The following is a 22,391-nucleotide window of genomic DNA, read 5'->3' on the forward strand; positions in this document are numbered from 1 at the left end:
TCGCTGAACCTGGAGCTCACCACTGGCTACACTGGCTGGCCAGCGCACCCCGGGGATCTGCCTCCCCACCTCTGGAGTTGCTGGTGTGTGCTGTGACATCTAGCTTTGGGCATGGGTTCTGTGGATCCAGAATAAGGTCCTCATGAGTTCCCAGTAGGCACTTTATTGACAGAACCACCTCCCCTGCCCAGTATGTTGTTTGAGGGCATGTTTTTCTCTTTCAGTGTTGGTGGAAGTTAAAGGCAGGACACTGGGCAGCAGGGGTGCTTCCAGGCCTTGGGGTCCTTGAAACGAAATACCCCAAACTTGTCATTAGCCTTCTGCCCTTCTTAACTGGCCTTGCTGTCTGCTGGATGGAACCAGTTGGGCCTGCTTGCATGCGTATGGTTGTAGGGAGGGCCATAGTAGGTACTCTAGGGCTGGATGGCCCCACGAGCAAATGTTTGTCAGAGCTAGCTGGTTGTCAGGGTAAGGATCAGAGTCTGGGCAGCAGGCCATGCTAGGATCAACAAGAAACCTCCCCCAGCCTTAGTTTCTCCCTCACAAAACTTGGAGACTAGGGGCACATTTAAAGCTTTATCCTGGAGCTAGTACACAGTATACACTTAATAATGGAAGGCTGTAGAGGAAAGACTTCATTCCTTTGGAGAGACCAGGGAGAACACACAGGCCACAAGAGTGAACTCAGGTCTAGGGCAGGTGTGGTGGCTCCAGGCCCAGGTGAGGCCAGTCACTCACAGGAGCTCACAGGGAGGCCGGAGGCACAGGTTCCCATGCTAGCCTCAGTGGTCAAAGAAACACTTGCTACATTCCCATTGCATGCAGGAATCACAGTCCAGGAGAAGTCCCCACCCAACCCCCAGCTCTGGAGCTAGGACGTTACTGGAGTTGAACTGGTAGAGCCTGGGTCCTAGAAGCCCTCACAAACTAGGCTCTGCCACCCATCCACAGCATGCCGATTAAAGAAACGCCTACTAGAGAAAGGAGATATTCTCAATGTGGCCACAGTAGGGAGAGGAAAAAGGAAAGAGGTCCGGGGATCCCCAAATCCATATTTATGGTGCTGACATGGAGTTTGGGTTTAAATGGATGGCATAATTATGTGTAGCTACACAGCTGTGGCTAAGTGTGGTCCCCACACATCGCTGAACCATCATTGCCTCTGTTCTAGTCTCCCCAACAAGGGCATCTAACTAGTTGTCAGAACTGTGTAAACCTCCTTCAGGGAGACAGACTCCCCTCTGGCTGGCCCCAGGCTTCTGCCTTTTCCTTCTCCCAGAATGAGAGTTGTGGGGAAATACCAGTTCCTTGGGGTGTATTGCCTTACAGTCAAGGGAGGGGTGTGAGTATCTTTGACTGTCTTTGTTCTTACCAGGTAGTTACACAAACATTCACTGAGAGGCAAGACATACCAGTGACATGCTCAAATGGAGCTCCTTTTGGTAAAAGTTAAAGCCAGGAATGGCAAGGAGCTAGCCGAGCTGCACACCGGGCCCCCAGGCTTCACCTGGCTGGGGGCACATCTCTGCAGACAGGTTCACCTGTTCCTTGTTCGCTGCCCCAGCAGGTCACCTTGGGAAACAGACTCTCCCAGGAGTTCCCAGGGGTTCTCAAAGCTCCATGTACACATATAAATGCCCAACACTTCTTACTATGTTTGTGATCTTTGGGGAGAGAGAGAGAGAGAGAGAGAGAGAGAGAGAGAGAGAGAGAGAGAGAGAGAGAGAGAGAGGGAGGGAGGGAGGGAGGGAGGGAGGGAGGGAGGGAGAGAGAGAGAGAGAGAGAGAGAGAGAGAGAGAGAGAATGAGAGAGGACAGCCTCAGGTTTTGGTCCTTGTCTCCCATCTTGTTCAAGGCAGGATCTCTTGCTCACCACTGTTTCATTGATGTAGCAGACCTGGAAACTTCTTGGAATTTCTTGTCTCACAATCCCATCTCCTTGTTGTAGCACAGAGATTACAAGTACACAGCTGCCATGGCCAACTTTTATGTGAGTTGTGGGGATTTGAACTCACTTACACAGGAGGCAATTTACCCACAATCCACCTCACCAGCCTCCTTCTGTATTTCTGTCATGTGGTTACTGTCCTTGTCTTCTTGGGGATGTTAGCTGAGTGAGACCAGGACGCTTGCCATCCAGGTCTTGGCCATGACCTCACACTGAGACACATACATGAGGCAGGTACCAGGGAGCTCCTGCTGAGCCAGCAGATGGGTCATGTCACAAACCACCTGGGGACAGAGCAGCCTATCTGATGAAAGGAGAGCTCCTCCTTTAAGGCATCACATAACTCTTTGACTCCTTGTAAGGTGACAGACTTCACAGACCACACCCTCTCAGCCCCACTTCAAGTACTGCAGGGTATCCTGTCTGATCCCACCCAGGCCACCTCCTGACCTTCCCCACTGTGGATGGTGTCTGGGCTACCGTGGGCCCTGGAGAAGCATCTGCCAGCATTGCAGTTGTAGTAAACTGGCATCATCGTCGAATTCCTTTTTCATAATAGGAAGAGTGAGTGACATTATTTTCCAGTTGTCTGGCGCATGTACAGAGGAAAGTCGTCAGTGGCTCTAATGGGCCCTTCAGCAATAACACAGTGATCTGCATAAATCTGCAGAGGCAGCTTCGTCTTTGGCTCTGACATGGAGTCTCCCCCTACACAATTGGGCTCTATGGTGACAGGTGACAATGAAACACACTCAGATATTTCTAAATGTTTATTGTTTGTGTGATTGTCCATAATGACACCGTTGCAATGACTTCTTGCCGTGCACCTTGACCGGCATAGGAAATCTGTAAGGCGTGAAGAGTATGAACTCGGCCTTTCTGTTTATCAGTCTATCAGATCATTTCAGTTCCTATTATGGGGACTCTTGAAACCTGCTTAGTTGGTGAAGTGCCTGCTACACAAGCCTGAGGATCCCCGGTACCCTTGATAGAGCCAGCCGGGTAACGCACTCTGGTAGTCCCACTGCTGGAGAGGCAGAGGCAGGAGGATCTCAGGGACTTGCTGACCCAGTCTAGTAGAATGAGCCAGCTCCAGGTTTAGGTAGAGACACTGGCTCAGAAATTAAGGTGGAGAATGATAGAGGAGACCTCTGGCCTTCACATCTATGTGCACATGCACATATATACATCCATAAATAAGTATATGTATATGCACACACACCCCCCACACACTCTCACACACACACAAACATACACATACACCCCATACACACACCACTCATTACATACACCACACACACCAACCATAGAATATACATACACTTCCTACACATAACAAACATAAATATACTGCCCATACACACATATATACCACATACATACTCTCCACATATGCACACACACACCAGTGTCAGCATCACCATGGTCAGTGCCACCAGGGTCAGAGTCCCCCACAACTTTGAGGACCATCCTGTGCCCTGATCCTATCACACAAATTCTTTTGCTTCAGATCTGTCTAGGTGCTTCATTTTTCTGGGTGTTGGATCTTGAATTCATTTCCTTTGTTCATCCATCCCTTGCTGCCTTGCCAAAAGGAATTTATTAAGCACCAACTGTTTGATAGGTTTGATTGCTTTTACAGAACAGAGGACCAAGGTGGCTGGGCTATTTCTGGCTAAGTGCCCCCCACACACACTCCCCACTGGAACTCACAGGTTTTGTAGAAAAGGTGTATAGAGATGAGATCTAATGACCATTACCATTAAGGTTCAGCAGGGTGCACATGATGAGATTTGTTGGCAGAATCTGAGAAGGCAAATGAGTGGCTTGCTAGTTCAATCAGAGGAGGCACCTGGAGGAGGTGAGGTTATGGTTAGGACCTGAGGGAGGCACATATTACAGCAGGAAGTGGACATCCCAGGCAGGCAAGGGTGTGGGAGGAGAGGCTTGGGGATGGGAAGTACCTGGCACCTGTTGTTGGTAATGGTGGTGTGGTTTTTTTTATATTTTTTCTGACATAACATCTGTGTGTGTATGTGTGTGTGTGTGTGTGCATGTATGTGTGTGTTCATGTGTGCACACACAGATGATATCAAGTGACCATGAACACACACAAAAACACATCAGGTGCCCCCCTTCCCTTCTCTGCCTTATTCCCTTGAGATGTGTTCTGTTACTAAACTTGGAGCCCATCATTTTTCATCTGGGTTGGCAGCCAGTAAGTCTTAGCAGTCCTCCTGTTTCTGACCACTCCCCTGCCCCAATCCTCATCATGTAGGTTACAGGGGCACATATGGCCACACCAGTCTGTTTACAAGAGTGCTAGGGATCCAAACTCAGGTCTCCTCATGCTTGAACATCAAGCCTTAAACCCACTGTGTAGTTCTGGATGGCCTCAAAATCAAAGCCATTCTCCTGCCTCAACCACCCCAGTGGGTTATAGGCATGCTCTAACATGCCCAGCTTCTTGTTTGTAATTGGGAGACCAGCAGATCTTGGGCTAAGTAGCATCCAAAGGGAACTTTACTTCTCCAACATCCCATTGTCAGGAGTTGGAGGAGAAGGGCAAATGGGCCAGAGCCATCACTGTGGTTTCCAGAGGAGACAACAGGTGAGACCAGGGAAGCAGTGCAGAGAAAGCGATGATCTCTGCCTTAGTTTGAGATTTCCAATGGCAATAAAGCCATGAGCATCCAGGAACAACCATGCAACAGGTTTGGAGCCATGACCTTGGTGCAGTCCTCAAAGGACATGAGACTGCCCAGCAGTAGTGACCACAGCTCCTGGCACCCTGAGACCCCAGTGGAGAATGACACCCTCTACCCCAGTCATTTATGATTCACAGCTAGGCTTTCCTGTTGGCCAAGTAGACTCAGTGAATTTTGGGGGATAGCATTCTGGCCACATCACTTACTTTGTCCTCATAGGGGCCCTAATCATGCTTTGGTGTGACTTTATCATCCTTGCTTTATGGATAAGGCTGAGGAGTATCATGACATCTCAGGGCAGTCTGCAGGCTTCATGCTGGTATGTTTGAATGTGGAGTTCAAGCCCCTCCCCTGTTTTCTTTGTTCCCTGTAGAAAAGCAGAAGTCTTTGTCAACCTTTTCTGGATTTAGAGGCAGTACCATAAACTCTCTGGGTCTGGGGAGGCTTCCTTGTTGCCCTTGGTCTTTGACAGGATCAAACCTTGGGGAAGAGGCAAGACCAATCCAAACTCCAGCCACTCACCATCTATGACAGATGTGCAGGGCCCACCAGCACCATGCAAATAAACGCAAACCAGTCATAGGGTCAAGATGTCAGGGCTACAGAGAAGTTCAAGTCTGTCCCTAAATCTTCACTGCTGGAGCTCAGCACCAGGGGCCCCTGACTCCAAAGCCCAGGAAGTGCTCTCCCTAAGGGGAGAAAAAGGAGGAGTGGGAGACCATTTCAGAGGGGACACTATAAAGAACGGCGAATAGATTACCTCACTTGTATTGGGACATGAGACAGGTGCTGTAGACCTAGTGTATGTTTCTTCCAAATGCATATATTGAAGCCTTCCTCCAAAAGATCATATTAGGAGTGGGCCCTTTGGAACATAATTAGTACACCAGGGTGGAACCCCTTTGAATGAAGTTAACGCCCTTATTAAAAGGGTTGGGATGTGGTTCAATGATAGAGTGCCTGCCTAGAATCCTTCAGTGAGGGGTGGCTAGGGTGTGGCTCAGTGGTAGAACACCTGCCTAGAATCCCCCCAGTGAGAGACTGGGGGTGTGGCTCAGTGGTAGAGCACCTGCCTAGAATTCCCCAGTGAGGGTCTGGGGTGTGGCTCAGTGGCAGAGCACCTGCCTAGAATCCTTCAGTGAGGGGTGGCTGGGGGTGTGGCTCAGTGGTAGAACACCTGCCTAGAATCCCCCAGTGAGGAGCTGGGGGTGTGGCTCAATGGTAAAGCATCTGTCTAGACTCTCCCAGTGAGGGGTTAGGGGTATGTATCATTGGTAGAGCATCAGCCACCTGGGAGCTCAATGGCAAAGCACTTCACTGTATGAGACCCTGGCTTCCATTCCCAGAATTGCATTTAAAATATGAGTAGTACCCCAGAGAGTTCCCACTCCCTTTATGCCACATGAGGATTCAAATCAGAAGGCTCTGTCACCAGCTCATTCCAGTCCTGAGCTTGCAGCCTTTAGAATTGGGAGGTGATGAGTGTCTGTGGTATGACAGCAGCCTGAACCAGCCAGACACAGCAAAGGCTGCTAGCATAGAACCCAGGCAGCCACGGTCTGGCATTCTCTTTTAAATTCACTGAACTAGACCATCAGCACAGTCCAAGAAAGGGCAGAGAGCTGGGGGCCTCAGGGTCTTGTGACAGGATACCCAAGTCCACAAGGAAGTTCTGTCACCAAGAGATAGCAGAGGAAGACAAGACAATGCCATTTGGGAGTCCTGGAGGCAAAAACCCGAAAGAACTTGGGGAAGTCAGAAGGAGATCAAGAGAGTCAATGCCTGAGAAGTCCAAGACCACAGATTATGACCAGAAGAATTGGCAAAAAATCCAGACAGCCATTTCCCCCTTCTGCATCAGAAGATAAGAACAGGTAAGGCTGGGGAGACAGCTCAATCAGTAATGTGCTTGCTGTGCAAGCATGAGGACCTGAGTTCTATCCCCAACACTGGTGTAAAGATCAGCTGTAGTAGTGCATGCCACAGCAGGGTCCCTGGGGCTCAGCAGCCTAGTCTAATCAGTAAACTTAAGCTTCACTGAGGGACCCTGTTTCTAAAAACCAGGTGGGATGGAGTTGGACGATCTACCAGCAGTTAAGAACACTTGTTTCCCCTGCAGAGGATCCAGTCTCAGTTCCCAGCACCTATACAGCAGTTCACAAACATCTCTAACTCCAGCCCCAGGGGATCCAGTGCCCTCTTCTGGCCTCCACAGGAACCAGGCACACAAACAGGACCCACACATACATATCAAAAAAAAAAAAAAAAAAAAAAAGAAAAAGGAAAGAAAAACACACAGGGTGGGACAGCTGCCTGAGGAGGGACACCCAAGGTTGACCTCTGGCCTCATCACATGCACATATACATGTATAAGCATGCCTGTGTATGGGGGCATTCACATGCATAGTTGTGAACACAAGCACAGAGTGAGTGTGTGTATGCGGGAAGCAGGGGTAGAGAAAAAGAGGGAGAGAGAAAGAGAGGGGGGATTTAATTGTAAAACAAGAAACAGGAAACTACAACTAACTACACTATGCAGGAAGAAAAGCAGCCACTAAGGAGGAGGAAGGGCTGCGCAAACCCTGCCCTTCTCAAAGCAGGCAGCCTCCTTGCCAGCTGAGATCAATCAAGGGCTAAGGAGAATCCCCTTAACAACTCATTAGCTTGTAAGAGTGCCGGATCTGTTCAGGGAACTGGCCTTTGGGCCTCCCCAAGCCTCTAGTTCCTTCCTGGTTGGGCTGTGCTTTTGCCAGAAGTGCAAACCCCATCTGTCCCTCTGCCTCCCATGCCCTCCAGCACCCCTCATTTGGGGGAGCTTCATTTGGCTCAGACACAGGGACACTACTCCACACCGAACCACAGGGTCTGAGTATCTGCGAAGTTGCAAGTTTTCCTGCTGACAGCAGGATTTTCAACCAGGCTGGGTGTGTGGGGCTGGCAGGTTTCCACGGAGTTTTGGAATGTCTCCCCCTCTGCTGGGCTCTGAAGGAAGGGACAGCTGCTTTCTTGTCAGTCCTTCCTCCTCTCCATCTGTGTGATGCCTCTGGGGTGAAGTTAATGACCATCCTTGGAGTAGCCATTGAAGTCCTGGGGATGTGGGGTGCTGAGCAGACACCAAATTCCCTTAGCAGGGGCCTTCAAATTACTGCATAGGCCAATTGATTCCCCCAAAACTTCCTAGACGCCCGGCTGACCTGAGAGACATTTCTCATGTTCACAACCCCGGTTGTGTAGAAACTCTGCTTGACAAGAGTGGCAGGCTCTGCGACTTCTAGTTGTTAAATGAATGCACATGTCCAAATGGGTCCTGCTTCCTGGCCAGCTGGTTCCAAATGCAGACTAGACATGGTGGCAGGTAAGCCATTGGCCCTCCTGGAGGAGCTTGTCACCTCCTCAGAGGGACTGTGCACTCCTTAATGCAATAAAGGACCTGCCCTGCAGAGTGGCGTTTGAGATGTGAGCATTTCAGCTTCTATAATAAGCATTGTAGAGTGCTGTTTGTTGGCTTTCAGAGAATAAAAAGGAGAAAGCCTTTCAAAATCCCAGCTTCCCCGTGGGAGCTTCAATTTGTTTTATCTTTAGAGCTCTGACTCATTCTGTGTCCTGTGTGCTGGTAGTAGCCAGTCACTTACTTCTAGAACACTCTAGTGTGATGGCCTGGAAGTTTACTGAGCCAGAGGAGCCAGGCAAGGATTAAAGAATCCTGGTCTCTTCAGATAAAGATGTAAGCCTTCTGTTGTAGGGATGTAAGGATCTTGCCGGGTTCTGGTGGTGTGGGTAAGAATGTCTTTGGTGGTCTGTACCCAACATTTTGTGCAGGTTTTTAAAAAAATCATTCACATGATCATTAGCATGTTAAATAAGCAGGGCTGAACACCAAGTTTTACACTGGACCCTGGAGAAGTGGAGAGTGAGACCCCATACTTACATATGAGTGGCAATAATAACAGGCAGGCAGGACCAGTTTAAAGCTTGCCTTGTGACTCTGGGGAGCATGCTTTCCCATAAAGGGGCTGCGTCCTGGAGAGGCAATCCATATTACATCTATGCATCTCTGCCATGGAGTCACAGTGATAAGCAACATACAAAACAATGAGTGTGGATGTGTTCCATTAAAACTTTATCAATAAAAGCAAGAAAGGGGCCAGAGTTGTCCTGTGTGCTCAATTTTACTGAGTCGTTAGTGGAGCCTTGTTTGATAGGCTGTTTGCTGGCTGTCAAGTCTTAAGAAATCTTATTTCTTGCATGTTGATTGGCTAGATGCTGTCACGTCAGATAGTAATTTGGTAAGTGAAGTTGCTAAGCTACAGGTTACTCTTGTAACCAGCTTTCTTTCCAATGTCTTTATCTCCTTTCTGTATTCTTTATTGTATATGTGTATGTTTGTATTTATTGGTGTTTATATGAATTTGTGTATGAGGTCAGCTCTCCATCTTATATTTTGAAAGAGGGTCTCTCACTGAACCTGAAACTCACAGGTTAAACTAAGATGGCTGGACAGCAAGGATCCTCGTGTCTCCCCCTCCCTAGCACTGGGATTACAGGCTTGTGCCATTCCTAGCATGGGTTCCCAGGGATCTAATGAGGTCCTCATACTTATGTGGCGTGTGCTTTACTGACTGAGTTATCTCTCCAGCCTGGATATTCTTTCTCTTACTGATACTACGGATTTTGAGTCATTTTACCATCCTGCTGGGTCCCTCTTTGATGAACAAAATGAGTTTTGGCACACACTGTATTTGTATGAGTTACTTTTGAGGATCTTGACCTGAGCCTGTCAGAGGTGGGTGGGAGGTAGCCTGAGTGCACAGAATGGGGACATCACATGCCATCTGCCTAGACAGAGAAGGAGAGCATCTGTGGATGCTTTTAGAAGAGGGAGACAGAGAACAGGGCAGCTATCTATAGAGACTTCCAGAAGCAATAAAGCAGGGGAGGCTGCTCATGGAGGCTTCAGGAAGAGAGATGGAGAAATTAGGGACAGTTCAAGGAAGCTTTTGGAAGTTGCCTAGAGAAGGCAGGCAAAGGAGTAGACATGCTTGAACCAGATTAGAGAGCTTAAGCACATGTGGTGCCTTTAGGTAATGAATTGGGGAATATGACAGGCAGAACCAGGGAGATGGTACCCACTGGTCCTGTCATTCAACTGTCCCGTCCCCAAATCAGAGACCTGCAGAAAGGTGATCTGGCAGGAGAGAAAGATCAGGGATGTGTGGATCACACCACAGTCATATTCCCTTATCCCAGTTGCCTGGCTGGTTTGGAGCCTTGGAGTCCTATGTTGAACTCAGCAGAATGGAAGATCTGTTGGTATTGTAGACACCAGCTACGATGCAGAATATTGTGAACTGGTGTGTACTGTGCAGGTTCACACAATTGTGTGCAGATGAGTACAGGTGTGTGCAGGTGTGTACATGTGTGCAGATGCATGCAGGTATATATAAGTAAGTGTATGCCACATATGTATGGATACATACATATACAGGTGTGTGTGGGTAGAAATAGGTGCACGCATGCATACAGTAATGCTCATGTGAATACAGGTGTGTATAGGTATTTAGCTGTGTGTTCAAGTACATGCAGGTGTGTATAAGTGCATACAGGGATGCCACTGTGTAGGTGTGTGGATACATACATACATACACAAGTTCACAAAGGTATATGTGGGTACATACATGTGTGTACACATGTATATAGTCATTTTCAGATTAATTCAATATGTGCAGGTGCGTACAGCTGTGTGAAGCCATTTACATGTGTACAGATCCATACAGGTATATAGATGCCATTGTGTATACATATATGGATACATACCAAATACAAAGGTACACACTGGTATGTGCAGGTACATACATGTGCGCACAAATGCTTATAGTCTAATTCAAGTGAATACAGGTATGTGTAGATACTTGCCTGTGTGTACAGGTGCATACATGTTTGTGCCAGGGTGTACACGTGCAGGTGCAGCCAGGTGTTTGCATTAGTGTATGACATATACCTAGGTCCCCTTCCAGCTCTGCTGGGTAGAGGAGACTAGAATGGGAGGTTGGATCTCATATGACACTCCAGTTATTTTCTGCAGCAGTTTTCCTGCTTTAGTTTGGACTACCCACATCACAGGCTGTTCCCATCTGTCTCCAGGAAGCAGGATGCTCACTCTTGCTTGCTGGTTTCTCTTTGTCCTTCATCTGTTGCATCATTTCTGCAGCTTACCCAGGTCGCCATGAATTCTCAGCCACCACCACCCCCAGGCTTGGCCACCTGCCAAGTCAGTTTCCTCTGTGAACTTAATGAGCACAAGGCTACCCTGTCATTTAAGTCACTTATGGAATAGTAAATGCCCGGGTAGGACTGATCCTTGCTGAACTGGCTCTTGAGTGCACCCTCTGTTTGTATATCATGATCCCCAGGGTCACACAGCCACATGAGCTGCAGAAGTCAATGGACTACTCACAGGAGCCACAGACTGGAACACACAGTGGTGTCTCCTGTGGGTTCTGTCCGGGACAGCCCAGGGTGGCATCAACAGGGTACATGAAGCTGTGGTTGGGCTTGCTCAGGAAGAGCAAGCACCTAGGTCAGATTAGAGATCACAGAAAGTGCTAGTGTACAATTGCTAATGGAGCAAGCCATGGAGGATGAGACGAGGATGCTGGGGGACTACTGGGGACAATAATAGGTGCTCCCAATGAGACCTCACAGACCAACTTGGAAGGGACGAGTGTCTATAAAGAGTGGTGCTCCTTAGACCAGCTCTGCCCTGAGATGCTTGTGTGTGTGTGTGTGTGTGTGTGTTGGTGTATATGTGTACACATAAGTGTGCATATACATGTGTTCACCTGTATGTGTATACATCTGAATATATATGCATGTGTTCATGAGTCCACCTGTTTGTGTGTATACACATAAGTGTGCATGTACATGTGTTCACCTATATGTGTACACATCGGAGTGTGTACATGTGTTTGTGTATGAGCATGTGTTTTTGTGTATTCATATGTGTGTACACATGAGTGTGCATGTGCCTGCGTTCACCCGTGTGAGCATATATCTGCAGGTGCATGTCCATGTGTTTGTATTGTGTGTGTGTGGATGTGTTCACCTATGTGTGTATTATACATCTGAGTGTGTGTGTATGTGTGTGCGTGCATGCATTTGTGTGGAGAGAGAGAGAGAGAGAGAGAGAGAGAGAGAGAGAGAGAGAGAGAGAGAGAGAGAGACCGAGACCGAGACCGAGACCGAGACCGAGACCGAGACCGAGACCGAGACCAGAGTCAACCTCTGGTGTCATTTCATTTTTCAGGGCACTGTTCATTTTGGTTTGGGGGGAGTTGTTTTTTTGGTTTGGTTTGGTTTTTTGAGACAGCCATGGTGCTCATTGATTCAGCTTGGCTGACTGGTCAGAGAGCCCCAAGAATGGGTATGTCTCTATCTCCCAAGGTCTAGATTTACAAGCATGTCCCACCATGCCTAGCTTAAAAATGTATTATGGGTGTATGTTATGTGTCTATATGGATACTTCAGTGAAGTGCCCTTAGAGGCCAGAAGAGGGTATCAGGTCCCCTGGAGCTGGAGTTGCAGGTGGTTGTGAGCTGATGTGGGTGCTGGGAACTTGCCTCGGGACTCTGCAAGAGCAGTGTGTGCTCTTAACCTCTGAACCATCTCCACAGACCCCATGCCTGCTTCTGGGGGTCAAATGTCTAGTCCCCACACTTGTGTAGTGGGCACTTTGCTGGTTGAGCCATCTCGCCAGCTCCCAGGGTACTTTATCAGAAGGGACAAGGCCTGCATGCTCTGCTGTCAAGCAGGAACTCTGCCTTCTCTCCATATGGGCTTCCTTAGTCTGGGGCCAGTGGAGTCTCTGTGATGCATGCTTGGGGGCCAGCTCTGGACCCTAGCAAGGAAGACTTCATCACTGCACACTATGGGGTCCTGCCTGAATCTTCCTCTCTGAGCCTCTCTCACTTGTCAGGACAAGGCAGTGGGCATAGTCCTCTCCATCAACCAGAATCTGAGCCACAGGGCTGGCCCTCTTGAGGGCAAGTTCTTGACTAAGTTTTAAACTAGAACCTTCCCAGATGTCATTTGCACTGAGAATAACAGGAGCCAGGATCTCCATGGCAGGAGGAGTGTGTGTGCAGAAACCAGTAGCTCCCAGGTGTGACATACCTGGTGACTGATGTGCTCAGCCCATCATACCCTGGCAGATGCATACCAAATACCAAACAACTGTGGTCACCATGGTAAGCCCAGACCATCTCAGGATCCCTTTCCACAGGTCAGCGCCATCGGAGATGAGGAGGAGTGGGTCACCCTCTATGAGGAAGAGAATGAGCCTGATGCCCAGACGTTGGAGATTCCAAACCTCATACCCTACACACACTACAGGTGAGAACCACAGGTGGAAAGTAGCTGCAGCTGGACGTGTTTGTGGTATGAGAAACAATGTCACAGAAAATAGAATTCTCTAAGCAGAGAGCTAGGGAGATTGAGCCAGTGAGTGCTTGCTCTACAAGCATGAGGGTCTGACTTTGCATTCCTAGGAGCCCATTAAATCTACCTGGGGATGATGGCACATGCCTATAATCCCAGCACTGGGGCTTTCTAGCCAGCCAGTCTAGCTGACATACTTAGATCCGGGTTCAGTGAGAGACCCTCTCTCAAAAAATATGGTGGAGAATGATGGAGAAAGACACCCTATGACAACCTCTGGATTCCACACGTGCACTCATTTAGGTGCATCAGAACATACAAGCACACACACACACACACACACACACACACACACGCACAGGGAATTCTATAAGTAGTGATAATAGTACATACATAAAATCCTTAAACAAGATACACAGTTTGAGTATCATTCTGAGGCAGTGCATGGTTGGATGTTAGCCTGGCCATGTGTTTCCACCAAAGCACACTGTAGAAAGGACTCACTATTGCAGTCATAAAATAGCCAGGAACCACAGACTGTAGAGTCTTAACAAAGCAGATGTCCCAGGCACCTCATTCTGCACCCCCATTCCATGACCCTGGAGTTGCTCTTCTCACTAATCAAGCACTTAACATGGCATTTAACCTCTTGCTTCTAGATCTTGCCACTTACCCTGGCAGTAAATCCCCAGTCTTTACAAAGGGTGGTGTGATCATGAGCTGTTAGCAATGCGATCGGTTCCCGTAACATCAGTGCGAGAGATGAAATTTCCAGTTATCACCAGATGTTGAGTTTGATAATGTCATTGTTCTGCCAGGATGGATACATTCTGTGTAATCAGGGGAATGAGGGAGTAAGAATGAGTAACTCAAAGAGTGAAAGGTGAAATTACATCTTCATGAAGAGCATTTATTCAGTACAATACCAAAGTTATATTTTTTAAAGCTTAATGAGAGAGATGTTTTTGAGTCTATTCATTTGAACACTCATCCTAAGATTATAGCAGATGAGTCAAGATGCAATATACGCAATCCTTAGGAGAAAAACATGTAGCTTCAATGAGCTGCTAGGATTCAAGATTTGGCATGTGAAATTGCATGCAGCTGTGTAACTATCCCAAAGATCAGAAACAGTGATAAGAAAGCAGCGCCCCTGTATTAAATGCACATTAATTTAGGAGACTTTCTGAAACAAGCATTATGTGTCTTACTTAGGGTTTTATTATATGTAAATTCAGTTTAGAAAATTATAAAGAAAGAAGACACAACCAGCTGTGGTGGTACAGGCCTGTCATATCAGCTACTGAGGAGACTGAGGCAGGAGGATTGCAATCTCAAGGTCTTCCTGAGCTATACAGAGTGGGTTCAAGGTCAGGCCAGGCAATATATCAAGTCTCTGACTCAAAAGTTAAAAGAGAACTGGGAGCATGACTCAAGAGTAGAGCACCTGCCTAGAATCCCCCAGTGAGGGGCTGGGGTGTGTGACTCAGTGGTAGAGCACCTGCCTAGAATCCCCCAGTGAGGGGCTGGGGTGTGGCTCAGTGGTAGAGCACCTGCATAGAATCCCCCAGTGAGGGGCTGAGGTGTGTCTCAAAGGTAGAACACTTTGCTTAGTATACTCATGGCCCTTACTTTATAAGAAAGTAGAGATAATTCTGATTGAAGGCCTCACATGCCTCACTTACTGTGCTACATGCCAGGATAGGCACAGGCTATGGCAATGTTCTTGGCCATTCAAAACACTGGACTTTCAAAACTGTGTTTGGCAACATTGTGACATTGGACTCTGTTGAATGACCTTAATCCCCTAAGGTTACCCTGAAATTGAGTCTGCCAATGGCAACTGACCATTTAAATTTCTACCCATTGGCTCCATCAAATCTACTTCAACTCATACTGAGTCGTATGAGACCATTCTCTGGGGGGGCTTTTAAAGAAAATGGCTTCTTGTTTTCCTGTTGCTGTCATATAATACCCTGAGAAAAGCAGCATAAGGAAGGAAGGGTTTGTGCTGACCCACAATTCAAAGGTGCAGGCCATGGCAGTGGGGAAGCTGACCCAGCAGGAGGGGGAGGCAGCTGGTCACATGGCATCCACCAGCAGAAAGAAGAAGGCAGTGACTGCAGTGTGTGCTTTCTCTCTCTCTCTCTACTTACACAGTCCTCATCCCAATCAGGGCTCAGTGCCACCCACAATGAGCAGATCTTCCCACTTCAGTGAAGCTGCTCCAGATAATCCCTGCAGGCAGGCCCAGAGGCCTGACTTCCAGATGATTCTGGATTCTGTCAAGTTGACACTTAACACCACCCATCCCAGAGGCCATAGATGGCATCTGCATTCTTCACCAACATGGAGATAGGTGTCTGTGAGTGATGGCCTCTGTGGTACAGGAAGACGCTTGTGTGAGGAGCACCCAAGGACACCTTGTTCCATTCTGTTGCCTTTTGCTTGGCTATTAACACAGGTTCATGGTTTCACCTCCAGGTTTCGAATGAGGCAAGTGAACATCGTGGGTCCCAGCCCCTTCAGCCAGTCATCCCGGGTTATCCAGACCCTGCAGGCCCCACCTGATGTGGCTCCAACCAGCATCACAGTCCGAACAGCCAGTGAGACCAGCCTGCGGCTACGCTGGGTGGTGAGTTAGAGGCTATGGGCTAGCTGTGCCTTCCTGGCTTGTCCAGGAAAATCAGAGTTTTTAGCCGTACCACACTCAGGCTGTTTCCCTCATCAAAGCCAATCTAATTGTTAGACCACAAAGTATTGCATTGCACAATTAGTGTAAGATCACAGAGCAGTCCTGGATTTCTTATGAATTGGTAGCATTGCTTGCTCTCAGAGCTCATGGTGCTCTTTTGGGAATGAGCATGGAGAGTACTACGTATAGGATCTGTAAGTTCTTAAGCTTGGTCAGCACAGAACTAATACTCGATATTTGTAAGAGAGCCAGTCCAGTGTTAAATCAGAACATCTCTCCCTCAAAATTAAACCATATTAAAGGAAATTATTTCCAGCAAAAGTCACTAAAAGAATTTTGTTGAATTAACGGAAGTTTTTAGGGAAGGTAGAGCAGACAGCTGCAGGGATAGGACCAGGGAGATGTATCTCAGTATGTGAAGTGTCCATTGTGCATGCACAAAGACCTGAATTCAGACCCCTAGCACCCACGTAAAAAGTCAGACGTTAGGGTGCCCACCTGTTATCCTAGCACTGAGGAGTGGAGACTGGAGGATTTCCTAGAGCTTGCAGGCCAACTAGTCTTACCAAGTCAGTGAGCTCCAAGTCCAATGAGAGACCCTGTCTCAAAAAATATAGTGAATAGTAATAGAGAAAGATGCCCAAATCAACATCTGACCTCTAAAAACGCGTAGATATGAACATGTATACATGCATATGACCCATATGTGTGTGCATTGCATACACACCTTCTAGAAAGTTCCAGAGAAATTCACCTAAGAAAAAGCTTTCCATGGAGTTGGCTCTGTAGGATGGGTTTATTCTTGAAGACCTTCAAAGATGACAGGTATGAGGTGTCCACTCATGCTAGCTTGTCGTTCATTGCCAGCCCCTGCCTGATTCCCAGTACAATGGGAACCCTGAGTCTGTGGGCTACAGGGTGAAGTACTGGCGTTCAGACCAACCATCCTCAGCACTGGCCCAAGTTGTCAACGACCGGCTAGAGAGGGAGCTGACCATCGAGGAGCTGGAGGAGTGGACAGAGTATGAACTGCGGATGCAGGCCTTCAACGCCATTGGGGCTGGACCCTGGAGTGAGCTGGTGCGGGGTCGCACACGGGAGTCAGGTGAGAGGGAGGTAATGCAGCTACAAAGACAAGGACATCTCTTGTCTCCGTAGAGATGAGTTTGGTGGCCCAGGATTTCCACACCTCTCTGTGTCTCACCTGTGTCTGAGATGGTGCATTCCTAACCCCAGCTTAGACAGGCTTTGTCTGACTTAGTGTTTTGTTTTGTTTTTTCTTTCTGCTGTAGTAAGACAAGCTGACAGAAGCAACTTAAAAGACGAAGGTGTTACATTGTCTCACAGTTTGAGAGTATGGTGGGAAGGCATGGCAACAAGAACAGGAAGTGACTAGTCACATTGTATCCACAGCCAGGAAACAGAGAGGATGGGTGCTGGTGGTCCCCTCACTTTCTGCTTTACCTGTGCTCCAGGACCCCAAACAGAGAATGATGCTGCCTCCTAAGAGGTTCTTCCCGTCTTATTTAACCCAATCAAGTTAACCCAGTCCCTCAGACCAACCTACTCCAGACAGTCTTTCACTGGTGTGGCCAGGCTCTTGACTCTCAGGTGCTTCTAGAGCCTGTCAAGTTGACAACTTATATTAGTCATCACCTACTCACAGCTGTTCCTTTGGATTTTAACAGGTGATGGGCTTATTTTATGATTTTTAAAGTTAATGATAATGTTCATCACCAATGGTAAAAAGCAAAAAGCATAAATTTCCTTTAATATACCAGGCATCAGGCCTTGCTCTTCGTGAATGAATGTAGACAGTGTGTACAAGGGTCTGGCTACAATAAGAAGCGGACCCCTGATGTGGGGCTCCTGTTTGTTGGTGGTTATTCATTCAAGGACCCAGGCTCTGGGATACCATGGGATCAGTCACAGTGCTAGAATCACAAGTATACACCCACCATGCCATGCTTACTTTGTGCATGGAGACGAGACCTAGATCCTGGCAGAGCCACACCCAGTCTCAAGGAACAGCATACGTATGGAAACCCAGCAACCCCAAAAGAGTCACCATTGAGGTGACCAGCATGCCTCTGTGGGGACCAGGATTTAGCAGTCAGGGCTCTCTTCCAACTGTAGCTTTTATTGCATCAGCAAGAAAAGATGCAGACACACTTGGCTGCAACCATGTGGATGCTTTAAAGACTCTTTCATCTTCCTCAGCTGAGTCTTTGTGACAAGCGAAGGAACCTGGAGACGTTTTTAAAGGATAGTTTAAAACCCAGCAATAGGCAGACCAATAAAATATTTCTTTGAAGAAACAAAACTTTGGATAGAAAACTAGAAAGCTGTGGCTAAAAAGTAGTTTTTGAAGCTTTAAATTTATCAATGGACACAAAAGAAAAACAGCAAAACCTCCCATAGCAGCAAGAGCTGTGCTGGAGTACCTGCTGTGGATCTTTCCAATAGTTTGCTTGCTCATGTATGTGCATGTCTGTGTGCACAGGTGCCAGTACACAGGTGTGCATGAACATGATGCTGGCCAGAGATCATCCTCCTCAGAGACAAGGTCTCTCACTGACATGGAGTTCTCTGGTTACACTGGACTGGCTGGCCAGTGAACACTGAGGATCTTTCTGTCCTAGCATCCCCAGATCTGGGATTACAATTAAGAGCCACCACACCTGGCTTTTTTTTCCTTATGTGTATAGGTGTTTTGCCTGTATGTATGTCTTGTGTGTCTACCTAGCCCAGAAAAGGGCATCAGATCCCCTGGAACTGTAGTTATAGGCAATTGTAAACTGCTATGTTGGTGCTAGGAATTGAACCTGAGTCCTCTGGAAGAACAGCCAGTGCTCTTAACTGCTGAGTCATCTCTCCAGCCCTGCTGCTTTAAAAACAAAGCATGAGTACTGAGAATCAAACTCATGTTCTCAGTGTAAGACAAGCACTTACTTTATTGACTGAAATCATTACCTCAGCTCTTCACTAGTCTTTTTAGGATCTGGCCCTCAATGCCCATGCAGGGACAGAAGGGCCATCCTGGAATCCATGGATGCTGGGGAAGGGGGGACCCAAAGTCCTGCGTGGAGACAGTGGAAATAGGGGACCAAAAGGTACCTGCCACAGAGATGCATCTGTGTCTGCCTAGGCTATATAAGAAACAGATGACCCTATGGTCTGTGCCTATGTCAGGTATAGGTTCTGATATGTATGTGTGGTCTAGATGCTCCCAGAAGAGAAATTAATGTATAAGTTTGATTGCAGAACACCAAATCGCAAACAACAAAGTAGACAAATCAGGCTTCATCAAAATTAAAGTACAAGGGCTTTAAGTAGGAATACAAGAAATATCATATAGGAAATATCATATAGAAAATGCAAAAAACTTCAGCAGGAAGAAAATATGTCCAAGTGTTGTGTCTGACAAGGGGTTCTGAATAAATATCCAAGACCTCTTACTTCACAGTGAAAAAGGCAAACGATGCTATTAAGAACAGAGCAAATGCCTGAACAGAGAGTTCTCCAGAGATGGAGACAAATGGCTAATATGCCCATGGGAAGGGGCTCAGCATCATTAGCCAGGAAGGAAATGCAAATCCACCTCATAAGGAGACATCACTTCATACTCCTAAGAAGGTCAGAATAAAAAACACGGCATAGCAAATGTTTGCAAGAGTTTGGAGGAGTCAGAGCTTTGTGCATTGGGCAGCAGTTGACTTAAATAAAAAATTGCCACCTGATCTAACTAATCCTCACAGGCATGAACGAATGCTAATCTAATCAAGATAGTCCTTTACAAGTGTGCCCCAATTCCTCATAGGTCAAGTTGGGTCTAGATGCTGTCAAGTTGACAATCAATATTAGTCATCACAGCACCCAAGAGCACTGAACACCTGTGTCTACCAGAACATGCCTGTGAGTGTTCATAGCAAAAAGTATCATGATCCCACTTGTCCATCAACAGATGGAGGGGTAAAGGAAAAGCTTTGTATGTCCATACAGAGTGGGGTGGGGAATCAACAATAAAAGGAGTGGGATTCTTATGCCTGCAATAATGTGGCTGTTCCTTGAAAAAAAAAGAATTAGGTGAAAGAAATCAGATGCAAAATGCCACATGGTACCTGAAATGCCCAGTGCAAATGAATCTGTAGGCCCAGGGGAAAGATCCAGCTGTGTTGGCCTGAAGACAGTTTGAGAGGAGTGGAGAGTGACTGGTGGTGGGTGTGGGCTTCCACTTTGATGACAGCTCTGTATGTGCTAAAATCAATGGAAAAAGGCATTTTCTGTGCCACACAAACTATAATACACGCCCGGAGGCTCTCGGTGGTTGCCATTGCAGTATTGACAGCCCTGGAGGACTCACCTTCTGAATGGAGCTCTCAGAGCCTCCCACCATGGACGCCTCCTCCCTCATACCAGCATGCCCTCCCCAGTTGTAGCAGTTTGAACTCTTAATTTTATTCATTTCTCCCCTGTGTTTTGAGACAGATTCTCATGTAGCCCAGGCTAGCTTTAAACTCTCTATGTAGCTGAGGATGACCTTGAACTCTTGATCTTCTTGTCTGTATCTCCCTGGTACTGGGATTGCAGAAGAACTAGCACCAACCGATTTTCTGCCGTGCTAGCGCTAGAGCTAGAGCTCTGACCTGGGGCTTTCATTCATGTTGGGTAAGCATCCTACCAACTAAGCTACAGCCCCAGCCCCTGTTTTTTGTGAGTTTGACTCACTAACACTTACCATCCCCTGTAGAGAGATCCATCCTGACAGGCATTGCTCATCATTCTCATTTGGCACAGAGAAACAGAGGCTGATTTCAGGAGCTGGCCCTGCATGGTGGGGAATGTGCAATGAGTGATCTAGGGAGGAGACCAAAGCCACTGAGCTCTGTCTACACAGTCTCACTTCAGCTAATCAGAACCATCTTCCTGAGACTTAAAAAGAATGTCACCAGGGCCAGGCGGTGGTGGCACACGCCTTTAATCCCAGCACTCGGGAGGCAGAGGCAGGTGGATCTCTGTGAGTTCGAGGCCAGGCTGGACTGACAGCCTCCAAAACAATACAGAGAAACCCTGTCTCATAAAAACCAATAATAATAATAATAAATAAATAAATAGAAAAAAAGAATGTCACCAGGGCCAACAAGATGGCTCATCAGGTAAAGGCACTTGCCCCCCAAGCCTGACTACCTGAGTTCAATCCCTAGGGCCCACAGATTAGAGGGACTGATTGCTACAGGCTGCCCTCTGACCTCCACATGCATGCTATGACATGTGAAGTCCTACCCACAGGCATGTGCACATGTATGTATGTGCACACACATATACATACATTAAAAATTATAAAGAATAATCTCTCAATCCACAGAAATGCCCCCAAAAGGGCTTAGAAACAAAGTCAATTTGAACAACATTTAAATGAAGTTTAGTAATAGTTTGAAGTGATCTAATGGGTTCTGTAACACCCTGTGACATATTACAAAGATAAATGAAACCTGAAAAGTCAAGAGAGACACCACAAGTAGCAGTGGTGAACAGCAGGGAGAACTCCTGGAAGAGAAAAACAGATGGAGAAAGGGAAAATAAGCATGCGGGGCTATTTTGTTTGTGATGAAAGGGGAATTTCTAAGAACATATCAGAACTTAAGATAAATTGGAAAAGAAGTGGAATGTACCTTGGAACAGATAATGGGTACAATTCTTCGCATCTTAAAAAAAATGGTAGGCTTTGTCCCAGGGGAGTTTGAATCAGCTGAAATTTCAGTCTAGCAATATGTCATTTCCTGTTCTGTTCTTAACAGCCCTACCTGGCAGGCTCTCTCCCAGTAGGAAATAGGGAGGAGGTTCAAAGCTCAGTGCTAAGTCACCAGGTTGCCCTGACTCTTTGGGGATGCAGCTGGGCCTCCTGTGAGTGAATGCTCGCATTACCGCATCTCAGAAAATCATCAGTGGTTTGTGGGTCGGTAGTGAGAAGTAGGCACTTAGAACTGCCAAGACTGGCCTCACAGGAAACAGGTAAGGGTCCAAGAGGTGGACCAATTGGGTTGCTATGACAATGGCCTCTCTCTTTAAGGATGGGACAGTTTTCAGAACACAGCACAAATGTAGCAGGCATATAACATGTTTAGGATTTGCAATCTTATTTTAAATCAAGTCAGAAAATGGAGGCTGATAAGTGGCAAGCTTCCATGCTTGTAACAACAGCAACTCCTTCGTTCTTAGTGATTCAAGGTACCGTTTTATCACTTTTTTAAAAAATAAAATAAGCATCTTTGTAAGCCATTTTCCAGATAAGGCCATACATAGTAGCATTTGAGGTCCCCAGGGAGCCCCTGCAGGCAGAGCAGAGTGAGATGTGGTTTCTGCTGCAAGGTTTCTGGCACAGACAAGTCCTGTACTTCTGAGAACTGAGTCCATCACTGATTGTTGCACTCACTCCTTTCAGGGAAACACGAGCAAACACTACTCACCCCAGATCATGTACCAACCGCAAACCCAAGTGATGGTTCTACCCAAGTCCTGCTTGGGGAGCCAGTGAGTTTATTGGGCTCCCGTTGAGCTTGGGTCATGGGTGCATGATCTTATTTGGGGGCATGGTTACAGACACATTT

At 47.2% G+C, this 22,391-nt stretch overlaps 1 protein-coding gene across 3 annotated transcripts in view; it reads left to right on the forward strand.

Moving 5' to 3' along the window:
* Sdk1 (sidekick cell adhesion molecule 1) overlaps nt 1-22,391 on the forward strand; it is an 880,893-nt gene that overhangs the window by 750,176 nt on the left and 108,326 nt on the right. For all 3 annotated transcript variants that reach the window (XM_040751271.1, XM_040751272.1, XM_040751273.1), the window contains 3 exons: nt 12,934-13,043; nt 15,573-15,723; nt 16,651-16,888. In XM_040751271.1, coding sequence (XP_040607205.1) covers nt 12,934-13,043; nt 15,573-15,723; nt 16,651-16,888 — 499 coding nt within the window. The remainder of the gene's footprint in view (nt 1-12,933; nt 13,044-15,572; nt 15,724-16,650; nt 16,889-22,391) is intronic.

This window comes from Mesocricetus auratus, unplaced genomic scaffold, assembly GCF_017639785.1.
Source record: "Mesocricetus auratus isolate SY011 unplaced genomic scaffold, BCM_Maur_2.0 Super-Scaffold_100008, whole genome shotgun sequence".
NCBI classification, from domain to species: Eukaryota; Metazoa; Chordata; class Mammalia; order Rodentia; family Cricetidae; genus Mesocricetus; species Mesocricetus auratus.